Source organism: Suillus clintonianus, assembly GCF_016758775.1.
Source record: "Suillus clintonianus strain FC179 chromosome Unknown DEU56scaffold_152, whole genome shotgun sequence".
Taxonomy (NCBI): domain Eukaryota; kingdom Fungi; phylum Basidiomycota; class Agaricomycetes; order Boletales; family Suillaceae; genus Suillus; species Suillus clintonianus.
This window is the reverse complement of record NW_024539376.1, coordinates 33,499-56,206: the sequence shown is the minus strand read 5'-3', so window position 1 is coordinate 56,206 and position 22,708 is coordinate 33,499. Positions and strand designations below refer to the sequence as shown.

The following is a 22,708-nucleotide window of genomic DNA, read 5'->3' as shown; positions in this document are numbered from 1 at the left end:
GACCCAGGTTCACTTTTTATTGATAGAGGAGATGAAGGGCGCTATGCTTTCGCCCTTTTCGTGGACTTCTTCAATCCGGAGGGCATGAATTTGCGTGGTGCCAACAAATCCTCTGGCATCATCTCTATGGCATGCTTGAATCTACCATTGGATATCAGGTATAAGCCCGAAAACATGTATCTTGCAGGAATCATCCCAGGTCCGAAACAACCGTCCCTCGAGCATCTCAATCACTACATCCGGCCACTTATTGATGACATGGTAGACTCATGGGAGCGCGGCATCAATTTTTCCAAGACTGCTTGTTTTCCCACTGGCCGGCTCGCTCGCAGCGCTATTGTTTTGGCAGTTTGTGATCTTCCTGCCGCTCGTCATCTTGCTTCTTTAGCTGGAACCAGTAGCCATTTTTATTGTAGCGCGTGTAATTGCTACCATAAGACCACGTACGGTAGAGTGGACTTCGAAAGCTGGAAACCTCGTGATAAAGATGAACTCCGGAAGTTCGCTGAGCGGTGGAGGGACGCTGCGACAACCTCCGAACGAGAGAAACTATTCAAAGCTCACGGTGTGCGCTATTCAGAGATGTGGCGTTTGCCATACTGGGATCCCTCACACCAGCTTGTTGTCGACCCGATGCATTGTATATTGGAAGGTTTAGTCCAGCATCACTCTCGTACCCTTCTCGGTTTGACTACAGCAACCACTTCATCTTCATCGACTTTACCCCCTCCGGCCTTTTCATGCGACTTAGGCGATATGCCTCCGGGGATGACTTCGAAGGAAATGACTCAGGTCGCTGCTATACGCACCCTTCTTGTTTCCCAGTTGTCGTCCGATGACGAAAATCTGGATAACCTAAAAAATTCGCTGTTTCGCAAGAATACGGGACCTCTCAAGTTTGTTTGCGAGGCCTTGCGATGCGCTCCCCAGAAATCTAGTAGATTGTTCAAAATCGACTACGTCAAAGCTCTCGTGGAATGGGTAAGTTCTTAATATGTCTACTTTGTTGCGACTTTTTTATGTTTGTTCTCAGCGCTGTGGAAAACCTTTTGCTGCTCCTGAGAAGGAGCTTCAGCTTGGTTCTCTAGATGCCCTTCATCGTGTCCGAGATGTCATCCAACAAATAACCATTCCATCTTGGTTTACTTCAGTCCCAAGCGATTTCGGAAGCGCATCTGCTGGGATGATGAAAGCAGACGAATGGCGCTCTCTAATCACTGTCTACATTCCTATTGCCCTCATGAGCTTGTGGGGGGCCGGTACCTCGCATCCTTCCGATGAAGTCGGCACTCACCTTAGAGCTGTTCTCGACCATACTATGGAACTTGTTTGCGCGGTGTATCTCACGTGCGCCCGAACAACGACTGTAGAGAGAGCACACGCGTATCGCTCTCACATTGCGCTTTATGTTGGAAATTTGAAGAAGATATACCCTAACATCGCTCTGCGTCCAAATCACCACGCTGCCTTCCACATATACGACTTTCTACTCCTATTTGGCCCGGCCCACTCTTGGTGGTGCTTTCCTTTCGAACGTTTGATTGGAATACTTCAGCGTCTTCCAGTAAACCATAAGACTGGTGAGTTTTTACGGAACACCAGTGTAATAGCAGGACTGACTTTTCAAGGCGAGTCGGAAACTACCATGTTATACTCATTCATCAAAACTTCAAAACTTCACCGTTGGCTCAGTCGACCTGACTGTTCGCCGGCTATTCAAGAGTGCAAATTTCTGTTTGACAGCACGTATGCTCCCAAGAGCGCTGGAACTCTCGGTGAAGAACTTGCTGAAGATCCTTTGGATGACAGTTTACAGGCTCCTTCCTCCGCTGTAGCTGTGGCTGTTCCTGAAGCCTTGTTTGCGCTTATCAAACGACGCACAGCAATATTATGCGCACGACTAAAATTCAACGGGATTGTCTATAGCAGAGCCTCTACTCACGTCGGGAATAGTCAAGTTTTTTATTATTCTCAGGGTGACCGGTTATCGTCCCCTGTCCCCAGCAGTATCCAACATATCTATGCTACACCCACGGGTGAACTGGTGTTTGCTGTCCACAAGCTCCTCCCGCGTCATGATCAGTCCATTGATCCATTTGCTATGTATCCTCATTTTCCCGCCAAAATGTACTCATCAAGCTCAAGTAGTCATTTGGAAAATGTCAAGGTATCCTGGGTTGTTAGTCACTTTGCTCGATGGGCAGTTTCGAGTGATACTGTAGTCATACTATCTCTATCTCGTGTAAGTACAATTCACCTCGAGAAATCACCGGTGTCTAACTACTGTCAAACAGGATTGATTTTCAATTTCACTCTACTACATAGTTTTGCGTACATTTACAATATATAAGCTGTCCACCCCGTCATTTGAATAAGAGTGCGTTAACACGTGTTTCTAACCGAAAGGCATCAAGCGGCTTGTGTCTATAACTTATCGTCTAGTTCCCCTAATATTTAGCATCTCAAACTCAAGTGGGCGATGACGTTGTAAGTGGGCGATGATTCAGCCATGAGTGGGCGATCGGTTTTATCTAGAGATAAAACTTGATGATTTATTTTCACATTTTATTGTCAGGGGGTATTTTGAATTTTAACGCCCGTCTAAATGACGGTCTAAACTTCATACATGAGCAGATGTTCAGTCACGTGCTAAAATTGAAGTTTTTTCGAGTCTTAAATGTGAAGTTTCATTTCGAAGTTTATGCCAGCATTAAAGATATATTTATATTTCTTGTTGTCATTGACATTCAGACAGTAAGAAAATGTTCGCTGATACTTTATATTTCTCTTGTCATGCAAGACCTCTTTAACATTTGAAATTTTACATCTGCTAAGACGACAACCTAAATATTAAGTATTATCTTGACATTTCGCACGACATTCAAACCAGTCTTAAATATTCGGATCCCCGATGTGCCAGCTTAGTGTTCTAGATTCTTAATTCCCACACCTCTTGGGGGGACCTTCCTGCGAACCCTGAGTCACTGTACGGCAATATGCAGTGCCACATACCCCATTTGGGTTTTGCTGATGAAAGTGACCGTTGTCGAGAGATACAGTTCAAGTTCTCTGGACCTGCATGGGCGAGTTTTGGCTTGCACGGTTAATCCAAGATACAATAAACAGGAAAGCAAAGTAGCATAGTAATGGAGGAAGACTATGAAAACGCAATTGATTCGGGCTTTACAAATGTTCAGCGGTATGTCGGGGAGTAGTAAATGAAGCAGAACAGAATAAATGAAGTTGTAATGAAGCATCGCAACAAGGCAAATATGTATCGTACGAAATTCGTGTAGAATGTTCATCGTCAGTCAATCAACAAAGCACATGCCCATGGCGTGACCCAACAGATATCTATCACAAAGATGATGCTGTCTCCTGAGTTCGACACTTGTGCCACGATGTGCCATGCGCGACACAACTCAAATCCAGCTGTAGGGCGTTGGTGGGTATGACCAACATGTTGCCCTGGGCGAACGTCGCCGGGTGGAAAGTGGGTGGGATCCATAGAAGAAGGCGTCCTTCGGGACCTACAACCCATCCCTCCTTGTTCGGACCGGAAGGAGCTGGGGCTTCAGAATCTGAGAGAAAGGACGAGGCGGAATGAAGGGCATGAGATGGGTCAGGTGAGAAGCATATTGCGGATGTGAAGACTTGGTGCCGGTTAAGAAATTCTAGGTCCCACACCCGGATGGTCTTGTCTTGTGAACCAGACACGATGTGTTTGCAATCAGGTGAAATTGCGACAGACATAATATAATCAGTGTGCCCTCGGAAAGGGGCACCCACTGCCTCACCAGTCTTCATATCCCACACACGGATCATCTTGTCATCTGAGCCGGACACAATGTATTGGCCATTTTGCGAGATTGCGACAGAGCGAACCCAGTCAGTGTGCCCTTCGAGAGATGCCAAGGCCTTGCCAGTCTCCATATCCCACACCCGGACAGTCTTGTCACCTGAACCCGACACGACACATTTCGCATCCGGCGACACCGCGACAGACAGAACTCCACCAGTGTGCCCTCGGAAAGAGGCACCCAATAATTTTGCAGTCTCTGCATTACATATCCTGATTGTACCGCCACCTGAACCAGACACGATAGAGCTTCCATCCGGCGAGATTGCGACAGACACAATGTCAGAGGGTTTTTCAATTTGGAGAGGAGTACATAATGCTTTGCCGGACTCCGCTGCATTGTACACCTGAATCATGCCAAATGAACCAGACACAATGCGGGTCCCATCCAATGAGATTGCGACGGAGTTAACAGGAGTGGTGGTGTGCCCTTGGAGAGGCGCACTCAATGCCTTGCCAGTCCCCATGTCCCACACCCAGATGGTCGTGTCTTGTGAACCAGACACGATCTGCTTGCCATCGGGCGAGATTGCGACAGACAGAACGGAGTCAGTGTGCCCTTGGAGAGAGGCAACCAATGCCTCGCCAGTCGCCATGTCCCACACCCGAACTGTCCGATCATCTGAACCGGACACAATGCACTTCCCATTTGGCGAGATTGCAATAGAATTAATGGAGTCAGCGTGGTTTTGGAGGGCAGAAACCGATGCCTTGCCCACAATAGTGTCGGCACCCCACACCCGAATCGTGTTGTCTCTTGAACCAGAGACTATGCGGTTTCCATCCTGCGAGATGGCAACAGACAGAACACTGTTGGTGTGGCCTTGAAGAGGGGATCCTAATGCCTCGCCAGTCTTCAAATCCCACACTCGGATCGTCTGGTCATATGAACCGGACACAATGCAGTTTCCGTCCGATGAGATTGTGACTGACAGAACGGACTCAGCGTGCCCTCGGAAAGGGGCACCTAATGCCTCGCCAGTTTCCATATACCACACCCGGATCGTCTTGTCGTGCGAACCGGACACGATATATTTCCCATTCTGAGAAATTGCGACCGACTGAACGTAGTCGGTATGCCCTTCAAGAGGGTGACCAAATGCCTCGCCAGTCTCCATATCCCACACCCTGACTGTCTTGTCATTCGAGCCGGACACGATGCGTTTCCCATCCTGCGAAATTGCGACCGAGTGAACATAGCCAGTGTGCCCTCTGAGAGGGTGACCAAATGCTTCGCCAGTCTTCATATCCCACACCCGGATTGTCTTGTCTTCAGAACCAGATATGATTTTATTTCCGTTCGACGAGATTGCAATAGATGTAACAGAGTCAGTGTGGCCTATGAGAGGGGAACCCAAGGCCTTTCCTGTCACGGCATCCCACACCCGGACTGTACGGTCCCATGAACCTGACACGATGTGCTTTCCATCCGGCGAGAATGCGACCGACATCACGGTGCTAGTGTGGCCTCGGAGAGGGGTACACAATGCCTCGCCAGTCTCCATATCCCACACCTGGATGGTATTGTCGTATAAACCACATGCGATGCGTTTTCCGTCTGGCGACATTGCAACTGAGCAAACCTTGGCATTCACGTGGAGTATCTTTTCGATCTGAGGCCAATTTGCGACATGGCCAGCAACAACGCGAGGGGTGTGAGGAAACTTTGCAGCAAACTTGCGGAATATTCTCGACTGCGTAGGAGCGAACGGCAGGGCGGACAAGTATAAATGAGGAGTGCTGCGTAAAATGGTGGGTGCGAAGGTTCGAACGAAGCGAAGCGTGTCCCTGGTAGCATCACTGATATTCATGCACTCGGCATGACCCTATGACCACCCCACTACTCGTCAGCATCTATTGGGCTAAGAATATGCTCAAGACACGCACCGTGACCCAATCTGCGATAGACAAGAGTGAGTCTACTGAGCCGCGGAGACTTTTCATCAGAGCCAGTGCTTCCAACCACCAAAGGAGGCGCTCTCCATCGAAGAAAGCTTCAACTTCCTTAGCGAGCGATGATTCAAAGGACGAAGCGCCGATGTGAGTCCCCCAGAATCGACATGAGTATGATAGCTCGGCCGCAATGGATTTTTTTGTTCGTTTCTCCAAGTCAGGGACGGAAGAGTTGGGCAAGTATGAATTCTCCAAGGAGCAGATGTTAAAGCGAAGTCCGTGCTTCGAGTCCATGACCCGAAGCGAGGCAAAGGCAAGATCACTTTGTACCGCCGATACATCAACGAAGAAGTCATGGCTCCGCGATGTGTCTGTGAGGAAATCGTAGAAGGACGCGTGGAGAGGACGAATGGGAGAATCAGAATCCGTGATGCCGGTCAACAGAGAGCCCAATGGCCTAATGACCCGGTCTACTTTGTAATGGTTGCATCCATCAGGAAAGTGCAGTCGCATAGCCTCTAACGCAGGCATGGGAAGTGGTTCCAACGAGGAAAGGATTTGCCCCATCACTGAGCGAAACACGGGGATGGATTCCTCACGTGCGTCCATCGGCATGATTGCTGCTAAGATGCGCGCATACATGTCATCCAACAGGCGTGTTCCTTTTTGAGATGTGCCAGCAACCAAAGCATCGAAGCGACCTATCGGATCCAGGCCAATGCTGTTCATATCATTGATATACTCGCAAGCGAGACGGGCCCATTCAAACAGGCCGTCTGATTTCTCAGCAAGTGTCTGGAAGTGCGTATGGTCGAAGTTGCGCAGGTCCACGAGCTTGGTGGAGACGTATAATTGGATGTCACTGTGTGTGGACGCAGGAGGGATATCATCCATGGAGACATGGCGGACATGTGATGCATCTAGGGCCTCGCGAATATCTTGGAGTGGACGGGAAGTGACGATGATACGGACATTTGCTGGTAAGTTAGTGGGCTGGGAGGAAGGAGTGTCCGCCTTTCCGGACAGCAGACGAAGGATTTGTTCCCGGGATTTGGGGTCGCCACTCTCGTCCAACGCATCGATAATGATCACTGCGGGCGCAGTGATTGCTTTCGAAGCCTCGCCGATCGGTCCTACGACTAACTCCTGCCATTGTCTGGAGATGTCAATCGTGTGTTTGAGCTCGATGTCATCATGAACCGCACGCGCTAATGCCCCCCGCATGGTAATATCACAATCAGCCAAGTTGCGTGCGATTGTGGTGAATATCTTTTCGTGGCGGCGTTCGGCTTCCCTTGTGCGGTCAAAACAGAAACAAGCCCGCATGCCCCCACGCTCATGAGACCAGTTGGCAATGGTATGCGCGATGGCTGATTTTCCTTTCCCCGCAGTGCCAGACAACCATAGGACCTGCTGCACGTCTTCTCCCGTGCTACGGATCCAGCACTTGACCTCCGACAAAATGGCCTCCCGAGTGCCTGGAAGACAATTCTTGGAGGTATTCCGTCCAGCACCAGGCACATATTCCATGCCGCTAACGTCCAGGTCCTCGGCTAAATCATTGGTATCAAATGTCAGAGAGGCCTCAGAAAGAACGGAAAGGCATTCTTACCGATACGGTGGACAGTCTCGACGGTGGTGAGAGCCATTTGATCTCGTAATTGTTGCATGAGATTGTCGAGAACATTGTTGTAGCTTTGGATCGCGGCCTCTGTTTGTTTCAAGACGTGCTTGCCAAGTCTTCGCCCTATACAGAGAGATTGAGTCTTGGGCGACGATGCAGTGGGAACGACTCACAGAAATTCGTCATCTCCGAGTAATGTACGATGAAATCGGCACACTCGAGCGTCTGTCGTGCAATCTTTCCACATATCTCTAGCATAGACGCAATCCTAGCCAATCCATCTCGTTCCGTTAATAAAGTATAGACGGCTGAGATCTTCGTGAGGAGACTAAGAACAGCATCATCGCGGTTTGCCTGATCGAGAATCATCTGTCGCCAAAACTTTGTTAACGTGTGAAGGCGATGATATTGAAACAAGCTGACCTTGGACGAGCAAGTCAAGATACTCAATGCTACCTTCACGTAGGGATGTACCTACATACATATGAAAGTTAGTCACGTACGAAACAAAGATATATGCCCATACGTCGGCAATCCCGTTTGCAATGGAGTTGAACGCCTTCAAGGGTTCAAGCAACGCAGAGGATTTGTAGATCGTATCGGAAACAGATTGTAAGTTGTCGGGTGCTGAAGAAGCATTTTGGATAATTGGTGGGACAAGGCCGATACCTGTGAGACCTTTGGCGGCGCTAGTGATTCTTTCGTTCACAAACTTCGGTTCGAGATGTTCAGCCTGATTGTAGATGTTAGGACAATATCAAAAGAATATTCCCAACAACGTTGGTTGAACTTACTTCTGCAGTCCTTGGATTCGGAGACAACTCAATATTCGGCTCGGGAGTGGGAGTGATGTGTGGTGAAGGATCCTACAGTAGCAATCATCGCACACGGATATGCACAGAGTTGAGATTATACATACCTGGGTTATCTGAGTAGGTGGGATATGTTGTGTGCTGGAGGTCGCAGCGGTGGTTTGAGGGTTGGGAGACTGTCGAGCGCTTCGTTGGAAGGGGTTGGGCACCTTGGCAAAGAACTTGCGAAATCTCCCCGGGGATCGTCCGCGAATTTCATTCCTCGAGGGCGGGAGAGGGGACGACTGTAACGATTAGAAACAATACATGGTTGTGAATACGAAAGTACACACACTATTGACTGGCTCCCTGGCTCTTTCCTCTGCCAGATGAGGGTCTGAACGACTTTTCTTCAGCCGCCAGAGTTTCTTCCGACGAATATTGTCTTCATGAGTCATCGAGGAACGAGGAAGGACAGGTGAGGATGAGCCTTATGAGGTTTCTTTGTGTAAAAGGAACGAGGAAGGCACGCAGAATGGAGTCAATGGACGGGCGGGCTGCCGCATGTTCGCACAGAGGATATTTATATAAACGACGAACTACTGAGACACCCATGGGGACTTCAAGTTCGCAGACACGTTGCTTATGTAATCGAGAAACTTTGAGGCCAGCGAACCGTTCAGCGCTCACTGGTAGTGGTTACGTATTTTTCTCTGTTCCACGAGTTAACTCGACACAACACTCACCAGTATCATTGCAGCTGGTGTCATTTTTTGCTAAGTACAATTCCTTCGTAAATGCATCAATACACATTTTGAATTGTCAACAGTATGCCCGTTGGCTATGGATCATGCGAGGATCTGCGGTGTCTCGGTGATCCTCCGCCGGACGCCCGAGAAGGTAAACGAGCAAGACGAGCCCATTCAACTGGACGATTGCGGAATATTTCAGACGTGGCTGCAGTATCATAGTATATCATCGTCGATAGGAAACTCGAAACATTGTACGGGTATCGGTATTCTCCTGACTCGATGTGTTCCTATGAGTTAGTTCCCGGCGACATACCCAGTTGAAACATGAACAAGAAAGTACATGGTATGACCAATTGTACACTGTACAAGTGGCGGTGGTAGCCTGGTATGCCTGGGATCGCGCTAGCCATAACCGCGAAAGTAGGGTGAGCATGTTCAAATAGTACTGGGGAAGGTGAGAGCGCGAACCATGAGACGTGGCAATACCTGTAAATCAAATGCCGAGAGATTGAAGATGGCCTGACCGATTCATCAGCCATAAGTTTGGGTGTGGTGAGAGCGTTTATGGCCACGAGCACGATTGTATTGCTGTTCCAAAGCGCATACTTTCTGAGGATGAACTGAATAAATTGGATCAGGAGCACGTACGTGTCACGGGAGAAGGAGAGATACATTCAGAGCAAGTCAGGGATATCACTCCGAGACCTGTGTGAGGGAAGAGCGGCGCTTGGTAAGGACGTGCATGCAGCATGTACCGTGCACGTACATGAGTAAATAGAAAGCAATATCCTGCATTGCAAACGAAGGCATTCAGTAAGTGTCGTTGGCTGGCAGTGGGTAGGTCCACTACACATTCACATACATTGGGGTTCTCGTTCGGGGCGACGTTCACTGAAATACAGCATGTCAATTCATACTTTGGTATGGCGCGACCGAAACACGGATGTCTACTTTAAATAGCATAACATCGATGTCAAAACCGAGTATCACAGAACAGGTGCATGACAAACCTACCAAGAATGTAGCCAGAGCCGCTGAACTGACAAGTGAGGACGAAGAAGAAGCAAATACCGACCGTACGCACTGTATAGATACTGGTGGCAGCACATGGTATATCTATAATGAACTCGCCCTCGTATTAGTAAACAACGCACCCCTAAGTATCGCAAACTCGTGGCTGCTGCGACGTCGTCAGCTGAATATTCCATTTGTTCGAGCACCTCGGGTAATCTGTCGTCCATAAGCAGTGTACCTCGGAATTCCGTTATATTACTCACTAACACTAGTTACCCATCAGAAGAACACTCCAGCGCGTGCTCCATGTTCTAAAAACATAAATGCTGGTGCTACCATTGTAGGAGCTTTATGGCATGTGCGAGGGTTGATCGTAGAGCAGAAACTATTTCGGATTGTATCTGGGTGGGAAAATGAGAGATGAAGCTTGCAGTCGGGATGAGAAACACCCCTTGACTTTGAGAGAGGTTCAGGACAATATTCTGAACGCTGTGACGCCGATGGACGAACAACCCATGAGTTCGTGGCAGTTGCCGCAGCAGTATTTGCAAGGTCCCGGCACCAGTACTTGTTTTCCAACCTGGCAAAGCACTCGAGCACGATGGATTTTATAGCAACCGATGCGTATATCCGGCATTTCTGGCAAAGTCACGCAGTAAGCGACATTTGTCAGTGAGTAGGTCTGCTGCACGTCCACATACCGTGGGGGTCTCGTTCGAGCTGAAGGTCACTGAAGCACAATATGTCAGTCCATTATCGGGATGAGATGAACGCACAGTATAGTGGGTTCTTGGAGATGAGAAAAAGGGGGACATGTCGTATAACAATAAAAAGGCTTTTTATCTTTGTTCAGCGCAACCGAAGCAGGATTTTTTACTATAAACAATGTATTAGCATCCATATCAAAGCCAAGGCGTATCACGGCACAGGTGGATCACCTCTTCAAGTTCGTGGACTGAATAAGCATAATCATATCTGGATAATCGAATTTAACGGCGGACGGGAATAGATAGGGACAAGCCTACCCAGAATGTAGCCAGAAACGCCAAGCTGTCAAGTTACAATAAGAAAGAGAAGCGGTTCAGACAATACGCACTGGTAATGTATGTCATATGGTACCAGGTCTGCTTGCATGACAATATCGAAATTGCTCATCCTGAGTGATTCGTCGATGGCACACCAGTGGGTAGGTTGACATCCGAAACAGGACACTTTTTTCGGTGAATCATAGACAGGCGAGGGCGTAAACATAGACTGGTGAAAAGAAAATAACATATTTGACACCAGACGGAAAGAAAGTACATTGAAGTCTAATAATAGCCTCACTCTCTTGACCAATTGCAACCATTGATCACGCCGAAATTTTCACCGACTGCAAGTGCAACTTCAACCAGACACACCTTTCGTCCACAATAAAAACATCTCAATCTTGGAAGGTATTTTAACAAGGCTCATATGCCTATGTGAAAATCCCGATCGCCCGATTCATCTTACATCCATGATATCTACTACCCGCTGAGCAGTTGATGATGATAACCCGGTCTTCCTCCGTCATACATTCTACGTGCGTCCCCTTCTTCTTCTCCTCCTTCCCCAAGCTCACATCTACAAACGAACTCACATCCCCGCTCCCATCATCTCCCACCCCACCATCCATGCACCCATACCTCCCTAGACCCCCATTTCCGCTCCGGGGTATACCTAGGCCCGGCATGTCCTACCTCGTGCTCAGTATGATGCCTGCAAAGCTCCTCCCGCTGATGGAGCTGTTTGGGTACAAGGGCGATAGGAAGTTTGGATCAGAGTTGTTGGAGAGGGCTGGGGGGTGAGGTGCAAATGGGCGGGTGGTCGAGAGAGGTGAGTGGTCGTGTTTTGTATTATGGTTCTTCAAATAGCGTTTTCGAATTGTTAGATGGAGCCCATAATGTCTGTACAAAGTCCAAAACGCTAACATGAATTTAACAGACGCAGAAGGCGTCCGACGTGCGATCTGTGATATGTCACTACTTATATTCCACCTTGTTCTCTCTGCGTTTACATTTGAAGGAGTGGATGTGCGTAAGGCTGCGAGGGTGTTGGAGTGGAATTTGAAGAGGTATCCGAATGGTGCGTGTGTATTTTGTGTTGTTTCGCTGCGTTGTCTGATGTACCTTCGCTGCTTCACTCTCTCGCTCCACCAATACTAAAACAGGCGTCTTCTTCCTGTTCGGTGCAGGCCGTCTCGCCCTCGTCCGTTCCCAACCCTCAAAAGCCCTCGCCTACTACGCACGCGCTGCACAAGCTCAGATACAGTACAGGAATTTGCACCATATTTCGTGGTTGGAGAGTGCCGTTGCTTGTTTGGGGCTTTGGAGGTACGTTTCAGCTCTGTGTTTTTCGCTCGTTTTGTGCTGTGCGGGGTTTGGTTTTTGTGTAGGTATATGCGTGCGTTTCAAGGATACTGATGGGTTGTTTTATGCAGAGTCGCGGAAAGCAGGTCGTGGTGGGGGAAGCTTGGATGAGTGGCTACGGTGAGCTTCCCTGCCCTTCTTTTGGTTTGTTTTCGCTTATAATCGTCTTCTCTGTCCGCCAATCTTTCCCCTCTATCTCTCGATCTCTTTCTGCCCAATTCCTTGACCTCTCTACTCCCCATCCCTCAATCACGTATTGTCATCTCGGTGTATCAAGTGGTCTAAAGCAATATACACATACGGCGAGGCAGCATGCCTAGCCACGCTCGGCGAGCACGCACAAGCGAAGAAGCTGATGGAGCGTGTCCAAGGGCTGAGGCAGAAAATCGCAGGGAAGAGTATTCCTGTCGAGGTGTGTTATTCGTTTTCATTTACTTGCTTCCTGCATGCTTTCCCCCTCCCTTCCATCCCTCTACCCATCCCCAAACCAACCTCCAACCCATCCAAAAACCCAACGCTAACCAAACACACAGAAATTCGTCGCCCGCAAAGCCCGTAGATACCTGTCCCAATCCGACAAACTTCTTCTCCCAGCCCTAGAGCTCGCCTACGTATTCCACGCGATCGCCCATGCGCCTAGGGAGGTTATTGCGAGGGAGATCATTCCTGCTGTTGGTGGTGCTTTGGGAGAGTTGGGGTTGGTGCTTTCGTCGCAAGGGAGTGAAAGTGGTGGTGGTGGGGTGGGTAGTGGGAAGGCGAGTGGGGTTAAGAAAGGAAATGATAAGAAGCTGGAGTCGCGCAGTGGGTATTGGGATGATGTCTGTCTTGCACGGTTTTTGGAGGGCGGGTGTTGGCGGTTTGTGGCATATCCGGTGCGTGTGTGTTTTTTGTGTCGGGCTTTTTCGTTGGGATTAGCGTGTTTGGGCATTGGCTCTTTCTTGCTCAGGAGGTCCTGATGATCTCGAGGATCGTTTTCGTGAGGGGTAACAAGTTCCCTGCCCGTCATTTCGTCTTCCAACAATTCTTCACGACCATTAAATACTCTCACTGACGCACGTCCATCTAGGACCCGGACGCTGAGCTCGAGCCTGACGGAAAAATCTCGTTCTCACCGGAGGACGCGCGCGCGTACTCGGAAGGTGCATTCCGTGCTGTCTTCAAGCACGGACCTAACATCAATTTGGACCACTATATCGTGTATTTTGCGTGTGAGTGTGTTTTGCTCCATCGTTCATTCAGAATTTGCCGACTTTCTGATTTGCTTTTTTCTTAGATTTTGAGTACGGAAGATTGCTAGCGAGATCAGGCGACCAGGACGGTGCAAGGACTCAGTTTAACCTTGTGATTTCTGGAAAGCCGCTTGAGGTGAACGCTGCTGGGCGAAAGGTACGTCGAGTGACTGCTGCTTTGGATTCGTCAATATTTCTCCGTCTCATCACTGTTGGATGTCTCATTTTCAGAGTAAATACAGTTTAGAGGTACGAAACGTGTCCTAGAGCAGAACGAACGAAGACTGACTTGATTGTTGCAGAACGCACTTCACATAAGGACGAATGCAGCGTTAGAAGCATTAGATCAGAACCGCCTGTTGTGATACCCGTGCATACTGACGGACCCAGTTTCACGTCATATCTATTCGTATATCTATCGATACGTGCTGTCTTTCTGTCTATCCGCGCGTGGTGGTTTTGCTTACTTGCAATTGGGTGATACCTGCATACCTACATACATATCGTTGGTTTGGACCTGGGGGGGCTTATGGGAGTTGCGTCTAGATATCTGGCTGAGCTGGACGATCCTGATGCATATGGATGTTTTACGAGTTGACATAGTATACTCAGGGAGACCTTGTGCTGTCGGTCAAATATCATAGGGACATTTTGAATCCTATGGTCCAATTTGAATCTTCCGCATCTTGTCTGATTCTATGAAACATTGATCAAACGTGACAGACATGCCATCGGACGCCTTTCCTCCTACTGGTATGTGTGATAAATGTTATGTCACATTGTGCCGACTCATTTCATACCCACAGGCACTCCGGAAGAATCATGCGAACTTCTACTACACAGCTCCATACGGTGCGGACTCGCCCAAATAGCAGGGACTGCTTTAGCGGCCGTGTACAAGATTTCCACCCCAGTTGCAGATTTCTTGGATGGCAATCCAAGATGTCGATCGCAATGGAAATAAACGCGAGCACCTTCGACTTCCAAAGGCTGAAGTGGAAGGGACCGGGACGACTAAAACGCGACAGTTCTTATACCACCACTGTCAGCTTATATGAAAGACAATCATGCGCAGCGTTGAAAGATGGCGAGAATGCTGATGCATATCATGTGCCGGCAGTTGGGTGATGTCGACAGTCCATACCGTGACATACCTGATTAACGTTTTAGGTCTCGCTGACGCAGCGAACCCGCTGCGGGTCCAAATGCTCCTAGGGACTTTTCCTGTCATACTTGCGCAAATATTGTAATGTTTAGCGGTCCAAAACGACATACTCATACGATGAAGCAGGATGCCATGCTGGGCAAATACGCAGAAGTTGATGGAGCGCATGCATACAAGGGCTGAACGATGAGACAGAACACCTTATGGAACAATATTCTTGTCGAGGTGCGTTTCTCGTGTTTTCATGACTTCGGACGACACTGGTACTATCCCAGTGTTTCCCAGACGGCATCCGTTTACGATCACAACTCGCACCTTGCGAAGCCCACGTATTGGATCCATCATATTTAGGTAGAGAAGTAGAAACACAAATCCGTATTCGTTGAATGATTGCGAGACGTCGGTAGGCTCCGTGCACGCATAAGTTGACAGGTAGTTCCAGTAGCCATGTAACATGACATTTCCAAGACATAATATTATCCTTCAAAACACGAAATAAATACCAGGACGAAGTTCCTACATATATCCTCCAAATCACCTATCCTTAAATACCACAACGAAACTGAAATCAAATATATACATGTCCCCTGCCCACTATCGAGGGTTGATCACTTGGATGGTTCCAGTGTTACACATCTCCGCCAGTCGACGCATCTCCACCAGCCTGGAAAGCAATCGACGTCATGTGTGTTCCCTCGTCGGACTTGGCCACGAGCTTGGTGTTATATTCACGAACGCTGAGGATCAGACGTGGTCCCAGCACACACATCTGTAACACCTGGGCAATGCTGAGAATGCCATCATACACATCACCTCCCAAACCAGTTGAGAACTGTAGACATGACCAGGAGTTGTCAGATGGAGATGCCAGTCGCAGGTCAGCGCACCGTGATAGTTGGAGACAGTTGTCCAAGAGAAAAGCAAGCCGTGACAACAAAGCTAGCATGTGCGGAACTTCAGCGAAACAGGATAACGACATACAAATCACCGAGCTCACGCTAGAAAGTACAACATGTGACTTTGCATTAGCACCGTGAAACAGTCTCTAATGGTCGATCCTCTCTGCAATTGTTGCAGTTCACGGAAGTGTTTTATAACAATCCGGATTGCAAGAAGAAAGGCGAGGATCTCCCATATTACGGTGGGTATGACCACGTCATAATTCAGAAATATCGCATCTGTGTTAAGACTGTAAAGACAGACATAGTAACCAGACAATACGGCCTCCCCTGGTATTTTCCATGAGTCCCGTGTGCTCAAGTCCGTCATCAATAATTAAAGCTTACCCCCTGAATAACCCAGGTTTGCAATTACCGACACAACTCCGGTGGCAATTGTGAAAACCAGCAAGAGTACAGCAAGAAAGATGAGAATCTTGCTGGATCGCCCATACATGGCGTGTATCCGAGTCATCATGATGGCTTGGATGATATTTCAGTCAAGTCAGTATCAGTAAGGTACGGCAAGTGAGCTCACCGCCCAGCATGGCATTGACGACGACAGGTATCCATATGATTATGAAATAAAGGATGTTGCCTGGAAAACCCAGTGTCAGAGGTGCATTGATCGACTCAATGTTTCAAATGAACTTACAGCTGTTGCAGTCATATCTAACTATCAAGTTGTCTGAGATTGTCACTCACCCCTGTGTAGGAGTGCAGTTAGTAGTTGAATGAGAATGGGAGTGTCAGGCGTCGCTGCCGAATACTCACTATGTCTGTCACCGGGACTGGGAGAAAGACTACATGCTGCCAGTCAGAAGAAATGAACAGAGTGTATTTGGGGACACATACATAGTGCGTAGGTGCTGATTCATATTGTTGATCAGTACAGTGCGGTGTCAACGTGTTAGCCTTGCATACATACAGAGAATATAGTAATCCAATGTAGCGGACCTAGCATATGTTGAAGTCAGCACAAAATGTCGACTTCGCTCATGAAATAACGTACACAAATATACAGAATGGTCATGAAGGACCAGCGTTGCCTCTGCCCCGAGTTAGCCGCATTGCTTTGCTTCTGATACGGGACTCTGCTCACCCAGATGAGTTCGAACTATTACAGCATTCTCAGATATGTGAGATTGCTGCGCAGATTATGACATCAACTAACCTCTTGTGCGAATGTTAATGCTTGAGTACCACATACTTATATATCAATGATCCCCTCATAAAGCATTATCTCGCTCACCCCAATCGTACACCACCACAGCGAAAGATGCAACTGTGAAACCATAGTCAATGATAGCGAGACGTCAACATCGTCATGCCACTTGTTCTCTACGAACCTTGAAAATAGCTAGAAAACTGAGTACCACTGAGGAATGGCCACCAAGTGGGATCATTTGAGACATAGATGGTCATATCAGGATGAGGCGTATGGAGTTCGTACAGACCCACCACCGTCCAGCGCTTTTATAGTGATGAGGCTGGACAATGGCCGTGTCTCGAATCACAATCTTCATTGATCACAGAAAGTAGAAAAGGAATAGTAGTGAGAAGCCGTCGTTCGAAGAACTTTGATGTAACTTACGTCTGCAATCCGCGGAATATTTGAACACCGGAATATCTGTTCGTGATGAAACTTGCTGTTTTGGGGATTCTGCATCAGTTCCATCAGGAATCACAAAATGTTAGCCATCGATGAACAAGACCAACCGCAGGACTTCATTATATGAGCCGTATCGTGACAGAGAACGGACCACTATGATGATGGATGTGCAAGGGTCAGAGTGATATTTGCAACATCAGACAGACTGGTAGGAACGCCTGAGTTAAAATCTACTTCGGCGTGGTTATTGATGATCTTTCCCAGACATCATCCGATCGCGGCGGTGATATACCGGGCTTGGGTGGGCTCAGTTTGCAAGACCAGTTACTTATGAGAGAATTCTTACATCAAGGCTATGCGTCGCAGATGCGCAGAGCCTCTGAACAGATTGATGGAGGAGCTGGATAGTTGCGCGATTGCTGATGCTGAATTTCTGCAGAATCAGGGAAAACTCAGGATTCGATCGTGTCGAGGTGCGTTTTTGTTTCCGTTATTGCCTCTTTCCTTCCTTCCTAGACATACCTTAGTTGCCTATTGACAAGTCTCTGAGGCTATTCGGTGGACGGAGTTGATTTGAGACATCGACACAATGACTCGACGAGTTTGCGGAGTCCGGAGTAGTAGTACTGGGGAAAATTTTAAATTAACCAAATTGAGCCCGATCGGCCGTGTATGACACATTTGACAGGGCAAGTACAAAAGATTTCGAGCTCTTCAGCGCCTCAGGCTTATGGTATTACCCAACAAGGAGCGTTGGTTATAGAGCACTGGAGCAGCTCCCCGGATACTAAGATGATCAAGCTACGCACCGCAATTGGAGGAAACTGTGCTCCCTATAGCTAATATATTCTCACTGATCCGAAGCGGCCTCAGTCGCTGCCAGTTCATATTGTACATCCAGAGCTGCTAGTTGCTATCCCAATTCCAATTCCACATCATGAGGAGGCGCAGAAGCGGGAGCAGATATCAAAGAAACGCAGCCACAATCAACTTGAAGCACTGCAAGCTTTGCAATCTCCGTCACACCTTCCACGTCCCCTCCCCCTTCTCTTTTCCCCAGACTCGCATGTACACATGAACTCATGTCCCCGCATCCATTATCCCACCATCAATGCACCGTCCCTCCGCTCCCATTCACATCGTCCCTCCGCCTTCCATCCATGGACCCCCATTTCCGCTCCGACGTATATCTAGGCCTCACCATGTCCCACCTCGTGGATGCCTGGAAAACTCCTTGCGCTGGTGGAGCTTTTGGGGTATAGGGGTGATAGGAAGTTTAGGGAAGAGTTGTTGGAGTGGGCTGGGGTAGTGGGGTACAAATGGGTGGGTGGTCGAGAAGGGTGAGCAGTCATGTTTTGTGTTATCGTTCTTCTACCGGCATTCGTTTTTCAAATAGAGCTCATAGTGCCTGTGCAAAGTCTACATTGCTAACATGGATTTAACAGACACAGAAGGTGTCTGACGTGCGATCTGTAATATGTCACTACTCATCGATGCATCTTGCACCTTGGTCTCTCTGCATTTACATTTGAAGGCGTGGATGTGCGTATGGCTGCGAGAGTGTCGGAGTGGAATTCGAAGAGGTATCCGAGTGGTGTGTATTGTGTATTATTTCGTTGCGCTGTCTAATGACCATCCACTGTTTCGCTCGCGCGCTCGCTCCACCAGGACAAAAACAGGTGTCTTCTTCCTGTTCGGCACAGGCTGTCTCGCCCTCATCCATTCCCAACTCAAAAGCCCTCGCACAATACAAACGTGCTGCACAAGCTCAGACGCAATGCACCACATTTTGTGGGAGAGTGCAGTTGCTTGTTTGGGGCTCCGGAGGTAGGTTTCTGATCTCTACGTGTTTCACTGGTTTTGTGCTTTGTGGGGTTTGGTTTTTGTGTAGGTATATGCGTGCGTTTCAAGGATACTGATGGGTTCTTTTATGCAGAGTCGCGGAAAGCAGATCGTGGTGGGGGAAGCTTGGAGGTGAGGCTACGGTGAGTTTCTCTTTCCTTCGTTTGGTTCGTGTTCGCTTATGATTGTTTCGTTCGTGTGTCAATCTTTTCCCTTTATCTCTCGATATCTTTCCTTCCAAATACTCTATCTCTCTACTGCCCACCCGTCAATATCTCATTATCACCTCGCTGCACCTAGTGGTCCAAAGCAACATACAAGTACGGCGAGGCAGCATGCCTGGCCACGCTCGACGAGCACGCAGAAGCGAAGTAGCTGATGGAGAACGTCCAAGGGCTTAGGCAGAAACTCGCGGGAAAGAGTATTCCTGTCGAGGTGTGTTTCTCGTTTTCATTTCCATGCTTCCCCTTTCCTTCCATCCCTCTACCCATCTCTATTCACACCCGTTCCTATTCTCCATCCCCACCCAAACCTAACGTTAACCAAACACAGAGATTTGTCGCCCGCAAAGCACGTAAATAGCTCTCCCGATCCGACAAACTTCTCCTTCCAACCTCAGACCTCGCCTACGTGTTCCACGCGATCGCCCTCGCGCCAAGGGAGGTTATTGCGATGAAAATGATTCGCCTGAGTCCGAGTTACCTTCGGCTTGCATATGAATAGCCAACGTGAGTCCTGCAATGCTCGAACTTGAGATTGATACTTATTGTTCTTAACATATTCATCTGTTTCCCATGTCGCCAGGAAACAAGACAGCATATTCTATGTTCCATGTTTGTTATTATAGATTGAGAAAGAGTTACGAGGTATGTATCAATTTTATGGTGCGTTTCAGGCAACCCATCCTGGGGTGGGTTTTGGCCCATTCGGGACATTCATCCAACCAGATACCATGGTCGTTAGAAGCGCAAACATTTCCCTGGAAGTCCAACATGTCTGTAAGCCGACGAAAAGGACGACCCATCTGATACGCCTCTCCACTCCAGGTATCGAGCCGACCCTTCCATTGCTGAAAGAAAAGCAGCATGCAAGACTCTTCTTTCTTCACTGGTCCCGCCTTCGTAACTGGACTCTGGGCCATCCACATCTTGCAGCCATCGTGGGATCACTGCGCACTCCCATAGAGGCGCGATGGTGGCTACTTCAAAGTCGATAAAGCCAGTGACTCGACTCGAATCGGTATCGATCTATCACACGTGCGTTTATATTGGGCACCAAAAGGGCATAGCAAACTTTGACGTCTTGCAAGACAGGCGTGGCGGGAATCCGGACAACACCATCAAGAGCGCGGTAGAACGGCGTGCTTATTATCGATCAAACAACAAAGTGAGGTGAAAGAGGGCTCAAGCAAAGAGATCCTGCGCTTTCAAATCGAAGATAGCATATCTCCGTGAAATAGTGTGCAACCTGCGTCACTACGGTCTTTTTGACCTCCTCGGAGAGATCCCCCAGTTCTGGTTAGCAGGGGTCCCTTGAACTTTGGGTGCGTAGTGTATGGGTGAAGTATCCTAGACGAGATATGTTAGTTTTTTGGCAACCCACCTTATCCAAGATCATGTATTCTGCCCCAACAGGATCTGACGCGTCAGAGTCCTATGCATAGATTCGCAGATATCATATTGCACGTCGCAACCTTTCCCAAGAACGTAGAGTCTTCGATATCAACACAAATGATACACAAGATGCTACGCTGGGAAAAAATGCAGAAGTCGATAGAGCGCCAGTATTCCTGTCGAGGTACACCGTGTATGTTTGGTGTTCTCATTATTTCAGACGACGCTGGCACTATGCGCAGCGTTTACAGCCACAACTCGTGCCTTACCAAGTCCACACGTTGAATCCATCAATATGTATGTCAGTTCAGACGGAGAAATTGGCGAAGCACAACCTGCAAGCAATGGTTGTGAGACATGAGGAGGCTCTGTGCATGCACGTTACAGTGTTACAGCTGTGTAGTTCCCGTAGTGATGCAACACGACATTGCCAGACGTAATTCTATCCTCCGAAACAACATATAATACAGGGATCAACTTCCTATACCATATCACCTACACTTAAATAGCACAACGAAGTCGAAATAAAATATATACATGCTCCCTGGACATCCGGAGTTGATCACTTGGATGGTTCACAGCGCTACACATCTCCGTCAGTCAATGCATCTCCACCAGTCAACACATCTCCACCAGCCTGGAAAGCAATGGACGTCATGTGTGTTTCCGCGTCGGAGCTCGCCACGAGCCTAGCGTTATGTTCACGAATGCTGAGGATCAGACGTGGTCCCAGCACACACATATGGATCCCCTGGGCAATGCAGAGAATGCCGCCATACGCATTAGCTCCCAGGGAAGGTGAGTGCTGTAGACATAATCAACAATGACCAGACGCAGATATCAGTCGTGGATCAGCGCACCATGATATTTGGAGACAGTGCCCCAAGAGTGAAGCAAGCCATGACAACAAAGCTAGCTCGTGTAGAACTTCAGCAAAACAAGATAACATGTAAATCACCGAGCTCACACTAGAAAGTACAACACGTGACTTCGTATCAACACCGTGAAATAGTCCCCAATGGTCGATCCTCTCTGCAATTGTCGCAGTTCACAGAAATGTTTTATAACAATCCGGATTGCAAGAAACAGGGCGAGAATATCCCATATGGCGGTGGATATCATCTTGTCATCATTCAGACCATTGTCGCCTGAGTCCAATCTGAAAATGCACATATGGTAACCAGAGAGAACCGACTCCCCTAGTATTTGTTCATCAGTCCCGTGTGATCAAGGCTGTCATCGATAATCAACGCTTACCCCCTGAATAGCCCAGATTTCCAATTATCGTCAGAACTGCGGTGGCGATTGTGGAAACCAGCAAGACTGCAGCGAGAAAGATGAGTATCTTGTTGGATCGCCCATACATGGCATGTAACCGAGTCGTCATGATGACTTGGATAATATTTCAGTCAAGTCAGTATCATTAAAGTACGGCAGGTGAGCTCACCGCTCAGTAGGGCATTGACGACTATAGGTGTCCATGTCCATATAAAATAAAGGATATTGCCTGAAAAACCCAGCGTCAGATGTGCATTGATGAATTCAACGCTTCAAACGAACTTACAGCTGTTGCAATCATGTCTAACGATCAAGATTTCTGAGATTTTCACTTACCTCTGTGCAGGAGTGCAGTCAGTGGTTGAATGGGAATGTCAGGCATGGTGCCAAATACCCACAATGTCTGTCATCGCGATTGGGAGAGATCCTACATGCTGCCAGTCAGAATAAATGAACAATGTGTTTGGGATACATACATAGTGTGTAGCTGCTGAATGTGAGATATGGTTTATTAGTACAGTGCGGTGTCAACTTGTTAGCCTTGCAGACATACAAAGAATATAATAATCCAATGTAGCGCGCCTGGGATATGTTGAACTCCTCGCGCTGGTGGAGCTTTTTGGGTATAAGGGTGAGAGGAAGTTTGGAGTGGAGTTGGTAGAGAGTGCTGGGGGGCGGAGTGAGTAGTCACATTTTTTTGTCATTGTT

At 48.2% G+C, this 22,708-nt stretch overlaps 5 protein-coding genes across 5 annotated transcripts; 1 reads left to right on the top strand and 4 right to left on the bottom strand.

The window, feature by feature from the left end:
- Nucleotides 1-7,834: 7,834 nt before the first annotated feature.
- On the bottom strand, nucleotides 7,835-8,752 carry DEU56DRAFT_905092 (uncharacterized protein; the record flags this gene model as incomplete). Its single annotated transcript, XM_041356698.1, has 5 exons — nucleotides 8,521-8,752; nucleotides 8,296-8,472; nucleotides 8,171-8,242; nucleotides 7,880-8,109; nucleotides 7,835-7,850 (listed from the first exon to the last, which is right to left on the bottom strand). Exons 1-5 carry the CDS (start codon nucleotides 8,623-8,625, stop codon nucleotides 7,835-7,837), a joined length of 600 nt encoding a protein of 199 aa, XP_041201998.1. The 5' UTR covers nucleotides 8,626-8,752.
- A 2,893-nt stretch (nucleotides 8,753-11,645) lies between these two features.
- Nucleotides 11,646-14,424, top strand: DEU56DRAFT_761371 (uncharacterized protein; the record flags this gene model as incomplete). The annotated part of the gene is made up of 12 exons (XM_041350527.1): nucleotides 11,646-11,758; nucleotides 11,829-11,863; nucleotides 11,899-12,039; nucleotides 12,125-12,287; nucleotides 12,370-12,443; nucleotides 12,611-12,735; nucleotides 12,857-13,195; nucleotides 13,390-13,531; nucleotides 13,597-13,709; nucleotides 13,784-13,801; nucleotides 14,276-14,305; nucleotides 14,359-14,424. The coding sequence occupies 12 exons, from the start codon at nucleotides 11,646-11,648 to the stop codon at nucleotides 14,422-14,424; spliced, it is 1,359 nt and encodes a 452-aa protein (XP_041201997.1).
- Nucleotides 14,425-15,345: 921 nt separating this feature from the next.
- DEU56DRAFT_919041 (uncharacterized protein) lies at nucleotides 15,346-17,080 on the bottom strand (the record flags this gene model as incomplete). The annotated part of the gene is made up of 12 exons (XM_041358207.1): nucleotides 15,346-15,549; nucleotides 15,605-15,656; nucleotides 15,715-15,946; nucleotides 16,004-16,138; nucleotides 16,194-16,253; nucleotides 16,361-16,458; nucleotides 16,511-16,524; nucleotides 16,580-16,612; nucleotides 16,668-16,772; nucleotides 16,830-16,849; nucleotides 16,908-16,940; nucleotides 17,005-17,080. The coding sequence occupies 12 exons, from the start codon at nucleotides 17,078-17,080 to the stop codon at nucleotides 15,346-15,348; spliced, it is 1,062 nt and encodes a 353-aa protein (XP_041201996.1).
- A 2,833-nt stretch (nucleotides 17,081-19,913) lies between these two features.
- On the bottom strand, nucleotides 19,914-20,449 carry DEU56DRAFT_839228 (uncharacterized protein; the record flags this gene model as incomplete). Its single annotated transcript, XM_041354908.1, has 3 exons — nucleotides 19,914-20,088; nucleotides 20,141-20,356; nucleotides 20,447-20,449. The coding sequence occupies 3 exons, from the start codon at nucleotides 20,447-20,449 to the stop codon at nucleotides 19,969-19,971; spliced, it is 339 nt and encodes a 112-aa protein (XP_041201995.1). The 3' UTR covers nucleotides 19,914-19,968.
- Nucleotides 20,450-21,151: 702 nt separating this feature from the next.
- DEU56DRAFT_984840 (uncharacterized protein) lies at nucleotides 21,152-22,382 on the bottom strand (the record flags this gene model as incomplete). The annotated part of the gene is made up of 7 exons (XM_041360011.1): nucleotides 21,152-21,527; nucleotides 21,583-21,634; nucleotides 21,690-21,921; nucleotides 21,980-22,114; nucleotides 22,170-22,229; nucleotides 22,283-22,303; nucleotides 22,337-22,382. The coding sequence occupies 7 exons, from the start codon at nucleotides 22,380-22,382 to the stop codon at nucleotides 21,306-21,308; spliced, it is 768 nt and encodes a 255-aa protein (XP_041201994.1). The 3' UTR covers nucleotides 21,152-21,305.
- Nucleotides 22,383-22,708: the final 326 nt, after the last annotated feature.